Source organism: Fulmarus glacialis, unplaced genomic scaffold (genome assembly GCF_000690835.1).
Source record: "Fulmarus glacialis isolate BGI_N327 unplaced genomic scaffold, ASM69083v1 scaffold15179, whole genome shotgun sequence".
NCBI classification, from domain to species: Eukaryota; Metazoa; Chordata; class Aves; order Procellariiformes; family Procellariidae; genus Fulmarus; species Fulmarus glacialis.
This window is the reverse complement of record NW_009233995.1, coordinates 21,256-30,834: the sequence shown is the minus strand read 5'-3', so window position 1 is coordinate 30,834 and position 9,579 is coordinate 21,256. Positions and strand designations below refer to the sequence as shown.

General features: G+C 42.9%; 1 protein-coding gene across 1 annotated transcript in view; it reads left to right on the top strand.

The window, feature by feature from the left end:
- XPO5 (exportin 5) overlaps nucleotides 1-9,579 on the top strand; it is a gene marked incomplete at its 5' end in the record, with an annotated part of 30,313 nt that overhangs the window by 4,574 nt on the left and 16,160 nt on the right. Inside the window, 10 exons of the mRNA XM_009585515.1 lie at nucleotides 1,218-1,294; nucleotides 1,736-1,835; nucleotides 3,230-3,313; nucleotides 3,727-3,852; nucleotides 4,100-4,190; nucleotides 5,670-5,798; nucleotides 6,560-6,675; nucleotides 7,633-7,788; nucleotides 8,213-8,254; nucleotides 8,862-8,969. Of these exons, the coding sequence (XP_009583810.1) occupies nucleotides 1,218-1,294; nucleotides 1,736-1,835; nucleotides 3,230-3,313; nucleotides 3,727-3,852; nucleotides 4,100-4,190; nucleotides 5,670-5,798; nucleotides 6,560-6,675; nucleotides 7,633-7,788; nucleotides 8,213-8,254; nucleotides 8,862-8,969 (1,029 nt within the window). The remainder of the gene's footprint in view (nucleotides 1-1,217; nucleotides 1,295-1,735; nucleotides 1,836-3,229; nucleotides 3,314-3,726; nucleotides 3,853-4,099; nucleotides 4,191-5,669; nucleotides 5,799-6,559; nucleotides 6,676-7,632; nucleotides 7,789-8,212; nucleotides 8,255-8,861; nucleotides 8,970-9,579) is intronic.

Sequence of the window (9,579 nt, the reverse complement as noted above, 5' to 3'; positions counted from 1 at the left end):
TCTGGCTTCCCTTTTGTCCTGGTTTTGGCTGGGATAGAGTTAATTTTCTTCCTAGTAGCTGGTATAGTGCCGTGTTTTGGATTTAGGATGAGAATAACGTTGATAACACACTGATGTTTTAGTTGTTGCTAAGTAGTGTTTACATAGTCAAGGACTTTTCAGCTTCCCATGCTCTGCCAGGTGCACAAGAAGCTGCGAGGGGGCACAGCCAGGACAGCTAACCCAACTGGCCAACGGGGTATTCCATACCATATGACATCATGCTCAGTATATAAGCTGGGGGGAGTTGGTTGGGGGGCAGCGATTGCTGCTCGGGGGCTGGCTGGGCATCGGTTGGTGGGTGGTGAGCAATTGGGACAATTGCATTGTCCATCACTTATTTTGTATATTCTATCATCATTGTCATCATTGTCATCATTTTCCCTTCCTTTTCTGTTCTGTTAAACTGTCTTTATCTCAATCCACAAATTTTACTTTTTTTCCGATTCTCTCTCCCATCCCACTGTGGGCGGGAAGTGAGCGAGCGGCTGTGTGGTGTTTAGCTGCCTGCTGGATTAAACCCCACACCACCTTTGTTTTCCTCCTATTCTCCTATATAATTCTTCAGATTGAGCAATGGTATCTTTGCCTTTTTATTTAAGAAACAAAATTCAATGGCTGCTTATATTAATGATATTTAGTGTGAATGTCACGCCAGCACAATACATACAGCAGCTGTTGGAACCCTCTCCAACTTCTGTGCTCGCCTCTCCTCGCAGTTTTGAAGTTGGAGATCCCCATTGGCTTTTTTTCCCCCCACTTTCTGTAATTGTGAAGTGGGAAATATGACACTAGCTGTGTCATCTGGCAGCTCAGAGAAATGACAGCGGGATCTAAACAGGTGATTTGACACATACGTTCACGAGCAGCTTACTGTCAAGGCTGAGTGTTTATCAGCTGCCTTTAAGTAACTAGCCCGGTCTGCCGTGAAGAAGAGTTAAAGTCTCAGGATCGGTTTTTCGGTGGTGAGATTGCTTGGGGAAATTTCTTGAGATCAGGAATACCTTAGATTTTTTGGCAAGTTTTTACTGAAATAATTTGTGGACTGTAAGCCCCTCCCCAGATGGAAGGACAACTGGGGATCTCCTAATTTCACTTGCAGGTGGGAATAAATAGTTATGTAGATGGGAATAAATAGTTATGTTCTAATTGAGGCATTTGGTGTATTTTACACATAGGGTAAGCTGGAGGATCGGAAGCCTCTGATGGTCTTGTTTGGAGACGTTGCCATGCACTACATTCTTTCTGCTGCCCAGTGAGTACCATCCTGCTGCTGTAATGTCACACAGAACTGCATACCAATGGCTTTGTAGATGTGATTAAAGGTATTGCTGCTTAACTGCAGGAAGCTGGGACTGGGTTAGGAGAGAACAAAACCACCATTTCTTTTGCAAAACTTGAAAAACTGCAAGTTTTTTCAAATCCCATAATTGAAGGACACGGTGTAAATATCACAGCTTCCCCAGCTTTCTCTTTTAGCCTGAAACTGATCAGGAGGGACTCTTTCATAGAGGCAATTTCAGAGCTTTTGAATGCCAATAAAGCAGTGCTTCTTGATAATAGCAAAGAAAATCCCACTGCAATAAAATCAAAATTGCTCTAGTCCTCTTTTTATCTACAAGATAGATAGCAACGTGCCTGTTACCTACAGCGTGAGTAACGGTGATCCTGTTTTTCCCCTTCCCCTCATTCCCAGGACAGCAGATGGAGAAGGCCTGATGGAGAAGCACTATGTTTTCTTGAAGAGACTTTGCCAAGTTTTGTGCGCATTGGGCAGCCAGCTATGTGCGTTGCTAGTAAGTCTCTACTAATACCAGCAGCAACCCTGGCAAGGCTAGTTTTTAGGGCTGGGGGTGAGGCAACTCTGAGATAAGGTAGGACCAGGGTTCTCTTTGCACGTTGGATAGCCGTAGAGTTCTCTCCATGCATTTGATAGAGGCAGAAAATGGCTCTGCTTGCAAGTGGGATAACTGTATCCTGCCAAGTCATAGGAATGTAGAATGGGGGGACCCTAACTGATTCCAGGCCTCTGCTGTCATCAAGAATCATCTCCTATAACCTCTGTAAAATGCTGAAGCTTTATCGAAAATTAGTCAAGTTTACTGCTATGCTGGAAGCCTTTTCATTTTCCCTATTAAAAATAACTCAAAGAGTATACCTGTTCGTTCTTCTACCAAGGTTCTCTCAAGCTGAAAGAAGAAACAGGTTTTGTTCCTGCTGTTCATCTTTCCGATGCTTTGTGTCAATGTTGAGATGAATGATACTTTGCATGCCATGCTGGCTGCTGAATTCTTGCTCCCTCCATTCAGCACAGTGCTTTTACAGTAAGGAAGGCAGGCCTGTTGAGAAATGCTGTTCGTGGGAAGACTGAAGCAGCCAGCGTGTGCAAGTGATAGAGCAGAGTAAATTCTCACAGGGAGGGAAAGAAAAAAAACCTTTTGAGAATTTATCCTTAAAAAGAACGGACAGCAAACAAAGAGTGTCTTACCACTTTCAGTGACTTCACTTGCTGTTAGGCAGTGGGAGCTGTTAGTCTGTAATGAAGTAATGAAATGGGGATTTGAGTCCTCTCATTCAGATTCACTCGAGAGAGGCAGCACCGGGCTGTACAGCTCCAGAACAGGGATCTTGAGGGCACCAGGTCATATAGTTAGTGAGGAGCAGCAAAACCTTGAATTTATGGCTCTGGGTAAAACTTATTTTCCTGACAAACTTCCCAGAAAGTTACTGATAAGAGATGCCCATATGTTAAATGCAGGAAACATTTGGAGGAATGGAAGTGAAGTCATCTGGGTGTATTTGCTTGTGAAATTCTGCAGTTGAGAATTGCATCCACCTCGGTACTGCTGGGTGGGCTTGACCCAACAGAAGTAAAATTGTGACTCATGCAGCAGCACCAGTGGTTATGAATTTGGTTTTAATGGAATTCCAGTGTCTGAGAAGTCACCCTTTTCTCTTGAATGAGGGTGGTGCTGTCTCCAGCACTCCCAGGCTGTCAGCAGAACTTGCTGCTACTCAGGCTGTACTGCTTTCAGAAAAAATCACAGTTGTTCAGTGTTTTTCTTTCTGCTCCTTTACAGTCTGTGGCCTTGGATGTAGCGCTCCTACTTTACCGAGAGACATACCACTTAATGAGCCCAGCGTGACATATAGTTAGTATTTTGTCTGAAATTGTTTGTCTTCCTAATAGGGCTCAGATTCTGATGTTGAAACGCCAACCAACTTTGGAAAATACCTTGACTCATTTTTAGCTTTCACAACCCATCCCAGCCAGGTATGTAAAGGGCTGAAAGTCTCGTGTATGTCTATGTAAGAATGTGTGAACGCATAATTAAACTAACCTATAGAAGACTGCAGAAAGCTGCCAAATACTGCTTTCCAGGCTCTCCATTTCAGCTGAAGACCTGGAAGGCAGAGTGGTTTCTCCTCCATTACCACTCCACTAGGAACAGTGCCTGACACAGAGGTGCTGAGTAGAAAGTGCAGAATTTGCAATCAGCCCTATTATTTACTTAAAGATTTTTGGCGTTCTGGAAGTTTGGGTTGAGCCTGCAAAGTGCCTTGGACTCAATCGAATAGTCAGTGTAACTTGCTATTGCTTTCTGATAGCAACTCTTAATGTTAGCAGTGGAGATTCCAGCGCTGAAATCCTTCTCTGTTCCCCTCTTTTCCCTCTTCTCCTCCCAGTTTCTGCGCTCTTCCACCCAGATCACGTGGGGAGCCCTCTTTCGGCATGAAGTTCTGTGTCGTGACCCCTTGTTGCTGGCTATGATTCCCAAGTATCTCCGTGCATCTATGACCAACCTAGTGAAGGTATGTGGGAACTGTGACCAGATAGATGTGAGAAGGTGCCTAGGTGAATATGGCCTGTAGATCGTGGGGGAGAAACTACATTTTTATTGTGTCTGCCACAGACACGATATCCAGGCCGCTGAGCAAACAGCTCGCTTTCAGCATTTAACAGTCTGTTCCTTGCCTTCAGTCTTCATCTCCTTGAAGCTGGTATTAGCTGTGATGGGTGACTTCTCTTCCTTCCTGACCTTGTCCGCTCTGTCTCCAGGTGGGCTTTCCCTCTAAAACAGACAGTGCTAGTTGTGAATACTCCCGCTTTGATTTTGACAGTGATGAGGACTTCAATGCCTTCTTCAACTGTAAGTTGCCATCACCCTGTGTGGAAGCGGTTGTCTGTATTTTTCCTCTTACTTTCAGTTCCTGGCTGAGCTTGTGGCCTACCATGTTGGATTGGCAGCTTCCATTTGTGTCTTGACTCTTTCAGCCTGGATCTTGGAGTAGAATTAATTTAGGATTTTCCTGTGGCAGCTCAGGCGTTTCATTTTACTTACTCTTTGATATTATTTTGCTTGCTGGCCAGGTCAGTGGCCTAGGAGAATTTGCTACCTAGCGTCAAAGAAAATGTGCCTCTTGGTCACCTAGAGGAGGAAATGAAACAGCCTGGAGTCCTGCTCAGGTTAGGAGAGGAAGGCAGCTTACAAAAGACGTTAAATGTCATTCCAGAAAGAAAATCTGTCTTGGCCCTGCTAAGAAGCTGCTGGTTCAGTACCAATAGCTAGAGTTGAGCAATTAAAATAGCCAAATTTAATCATGATCTTAAACCAGCAAATGGGGAACCCTGGGTATTAATAGGTTGTTTTTTTTTTTTCTTTCTTTTTGTATTTTACTTCCCAAAACCGAGATTGGTTCTCACTGGCTGGTATAGTTTGGTACTCACTTGGTGGCTGGGAGGATATACTTAATAAATTACTTAAAATCTTCAAACATAAGTGTAAAAAGTAAGAATGTAAGTGTTGCATTTTTTTCCTGCTTATTAGATAGTTTATATTTTTACTTATTGTAATAAATCTATTTGGGTGGAAATCAAAAAGAGTAGCTAAATGCATAAAGCCAGAATTTGAAGTAGTTTTAGGGAGTTAAATGATATTGAAGTTATTACATATACAAGAAAATAAAACTGATGTGAAACACAAAATAAAATTACTTGATAAAACAACTTTTTTAAACAGTGCAAGTTGCATCTGTAGTCAGCAGAGCTGATTCTTTTGTGTGGTCATGTACTGGAATATTTTGGAACAAAGGAAATTCCTGTTCTGTACTTTGCTTTTCATATCTTTGAAATTGAAAACAAGACTTCTTTGGGTTTTTTGAGTTCGCATTGGCTTGTCAGCCTAGAATCTGAACTGGGTTAAGTTGAATAATCTTGAAAAAGAGTGTTTAGCTGAAGGAAGTGGTAGTTATCTAATGCTGGTTTTCTGTCTAGTATCTCAAGGTGGTTTGTAAGCAGCAAACATGTATAGTTTGAAGAATTTTTTAAATTAAAAATAGAGGCTTAATTGTAGTAAATGTGGGTTTAGCGTCGATTTTCATAATTCATACTGCATTTTAATTGCAGTACTTTTATGTTAATCCATCATTTTTTCGTCCATTTAAATCACTTCCAAAAATTGCCCATCCTGTTACACCTAGTTTACTGATTGTATATCTGAGCTTATACACAGCTATTGCCAGAGCAACAGTCCGTAATGTTCCCAGGTCTGCAAAGCTGCAGGTGAGCTTTGGGGAAGGGAGCATTTGTAGCATCAGCTTGTTGCATGGTGTCTGATTTTCCACTGCAGCTTTCCGAGCCCAGCAAGGAGAGGTGATGAGGATGGCTTGTCGTCTGGACCCTCGAACTGGCTTCCAAATGGCTGGTGAATGGCTGAAGTACCAGCTCACAGCTCCTGTTGATACTGGACCCATGAACTGTAAGTTACCTGAAAAAAATAGGGATACAGGATTTGTTTTTTTAATTCAAGCCAAGAAAAAACTTCTTTGCCTTTTTTTTCTTTTTCTTTTTTTTAAGGGGGAGTCAAGACTCAACACTAGGCTTTCAGGCTTTTAAGGTCTTTGCAAGTTAAAAGCAAAATCAAATCAAACCCACCCCACCCCAAATTTAACCCTTTGCAGTCTATCTATGGAATAGCTAATGTAAAGTCTCTGGCTCCTCCTTTCCCTCCCGCAAATCTCTCTGCAAAACAGATGTAGCTGTCCCTCTGATACAATTTTACAATTATTTGGGCCTTGTTATCTCCGTAACATACTATTTTTGTCCAGGGAAGTTCTGCCTGTCTGGCAAATCCCTCTGTCAGTCACCTTGCTTTCCTCCTGTGAAGGAAGGCCACTTGGTGCTCTGCAAAGTCACACCGAGGGCAGTCTTGCTTGCAGTGCTGAGTCTCGGCATATGGTCTCCCTCATTTCCTCTTCCCTTCTGTGATTTGTTGGTGTTGCTCCCTATAGTATCTCAAAGGTCAGACTTACGTCTCAGGAGCCTTCACTTGAATGAGGCAAATTACACGGGAGTACTTAATTGCTCCCAGTGCATCCCTGCCAGGCATCTGCAGGGAGAGCTGTGTGACCAAAATACTTGTGAGTGCTAAGACGTTGCAGCGCGGGAGCTGATTATCAGCCTGGTGGTGTGCATGCGGGGAGGAGCATGGTGAGAGCTCCAGTGTTCTCTTCCTTTCAGCTAAGACAGGCGAAGGTCTCTGCTCCGTCTTCTCTCCATCCTTTGTGCAGTGGGATGCCATGACCTTCTTCTCAGAGAGCGTCATCAGCCAGATGTTTCGAACCCTGGATAAAGACGTATGTGTACCAGATGCTCTTGCCTGCTCTCCTGGGTTGACATGAGTGGGTTTTTTCAGCTATGTTGTCCTTGAAAAGTTCGTGGTAAGAGGTTACCTCCATGCAAAAACCCAGATTGTTTGGTGAGTGAGTCTCATGGGGAGTAGTGACCCTTCTTTAGATGGGACCAAACTCATACTGGCTTACTCTGTCAGGCATGTCTTGGTTCTGGACGCTATGCCATGAGAAGTCACAGGAGAGCGCTCAGGTGGCATGCTTTGACATAGTGCCTTGCTAGAGGAGAAGAGGACTGCTTACGTGGAAATTTCCTAAGTTTATTCTTTTTAATCATCCCCGGATTAGATTTTTTATTTTATTTTATTTTATTTTTAACTTTTAACTAAATGAAAGAAACTCATGCTCAAGAGAGTAGAAGATCAGAAGCAATTTCCCTCTGCTTTTTGTTCAGCATGCAAATCAGAAGGAAAGCATTTTTTTCTCAGTCTGATGTAGACTGACTTGATTTTCTTTTTATCAGGTTAGGCTGCTCATGCACTTTAGTTCATCATTCTAATCACAGTAAAATAATTATATGGGTTGGTATAGTTGGTTAAGCGTGGAATCTATTGGACAGAGCCAAGAGGAGAATTGGGAGCCAAACTGAGAGAGAGGAAAATTTCCTTTCCCAGAGGCGCAAGCCTCTCAATCAACAGATTGACATCTCAAGACTGTCCTAACAACAATGGCAATGCTGCTGTTCTTTTTCTCTCAGCAAGTGCACATAGCACACAGCTAAACTGAGGTTTCTACTGGTTTTCTTTCTGGTTTGAGAAGAGCTGTGTTCAGCTGAGAGGCCTGATATGATAGCAGCAGCTCATGGCCTAGCTCTAGGAGTTGTAGGATGTGTGCCACAGGCTGAAGTACTGAGTGTTGCCTCCTTTTTTCTTTCTTTCTGCTTTCCCTTTCCTGCCTCTGTAGGAAATCCCAGTGAATGATGGCATAGATCTGCTGCAACTTGTCCTTAATTTTGAAACAAAGGATCCTCTCATCCTGTCCTGTGTGCTAACCAATGTCTCTGCTCTCTTCCCATTTGTCACTTACCGACCAGAATACCTACCGCAAGTACTTTCCAAGGTAGGTACTTGCAGACCATGCTAAAATAAAGTAGGCTTTTTGTGGTGCAAGGCCCTTGTACTAAACTGCAGGAGTTAATCCTCTTGGTGTTACTGTCAGGGAAGGACTATCCTTTGTGTTAAAGACTGGAAAAACTGAGATTGAGTCTTGTTCAAGAAGAGACAATGTCAAATAACACAAATTTTGCAGTTCCTAGCCTTAAATCTTAACGTTAAGTGCACACTCTGGCCAGTAAACACCATGTCTTATTTCAAGGCCTCACGGTGCTGCTGATTCATCTGTCAACTTAGTCAAGGGTTCTTCACTGACTTTAATGAAATTACACCAAAGTCTTATGACCTATTCCTTGAGCTCAAAACACACATGAATGTTAGATATTAATAAATGACATGAGGTTTTGGATTTTTCCTCCCTTTTCTCACAGCTGTTTGCTTCAGTTACCTTTGAAGTTATAGAAGAAAGTAAGGTATGTCTGAATTATTCTCTGCTAATAAGATATAACAGTTGGATCAAATCATACTCTGTTTGAGAGCATGCTGAGTCTGAAGACTCCACTGTAGTAGGCTTCTCAAGTATAGTCCTGCTCCTGGAAAGGGCTCGGAAGTCTAGATATAACTGATCTGTTCTTGGTTGACATAGCCTAATAAGCTTTGGCTCCCAAACTTAGAAGGCCACAGGTGTGGTCTGAGGCCAGTGCACTTAGTCCCAAAGTCTATGTTGGCCTTCCTGAGAGTGAAATCCCTTCATTAGCTGTGGGTACTCTTCAGTGGTTGGTATATGTGGCTGTGAAGGATGGCTGTAAAGCTGCCGGCTATCTAGGGAGTGCTTGGAGTCTTGAAATAGTGAGTAAGATTCATGGCATCCTCTCTCCTTGAGCACAGCTTGTTCAAACATGGGCTTCTTGGGTTGACTGCTGCTCCAGAGGAAATTTGGTTGTTGTGTGATTGTTTGGGGTGGCGGGTGTGGAAATGCTTTTTTGATCTGTACTCAACAGTGCAGAAAACTGAATGTAATGCATTTGTCTCTTGAAGATACCCTGCATTTGTCTGAACTTTTGTTTTGTTGCATTGAAGTTTGTTATGTCTGTCCAGGCTCCTAGAACTCGAGCAGTGAAGAATGTGAGAAGGCATGCATGCTCCTCAATCATAAAGATGTGTCGGGATTACCCTCAGCTTGTCCTGGTATGTAAATTCAACTCTATCATGGAGAGTCTTGCCTCAATTTCAGCTGGATTTTGTGGGATCTTCAGCTTCCTTGGTTACGGCCTCTGCTTTTCTTCCAAGATTTTTTTCCTGCTGCACAAATGGCAAAGTGTTTTATTCCCTGCACCTCCCTTCTCCCCCACCCTTGCCCCCTGAAAAATTTTCTGCCTGAAGGGTTGAATTGTAAAGTGATGAGTTAAATGAAAAGGTGATGAGGTAAATGCAAAAGGGATGAGGAGGAGGATACAAGCAGCACTAGATTCATTTTATGGGAATATTTGCTGAATTTCCATTTTGTCACTTGTGGTGGTCTCAGTTGATTCCTTAGCTGAAGACGCTAGCAATGACTAATCTCCAGACTTTCTTCTGTTACTTCACAGAATGTCGAGCAAGAGGAGAGTATTTGTTTTCTGTATAGCTTGAGGAGACTAGAAAAAACAGATACGTTTAAAATCCATGAGCCAGTGTTTTGTTTGGTTTTGCTGAACTAAACAGCCTGCATGCAACATGCGTAGCTCTGAACTCCTTTCTTTAGTGGTGTTGGTGTGGAGTGGCTCTAGGATTATGGGAGCACCATAGGACATTGCTA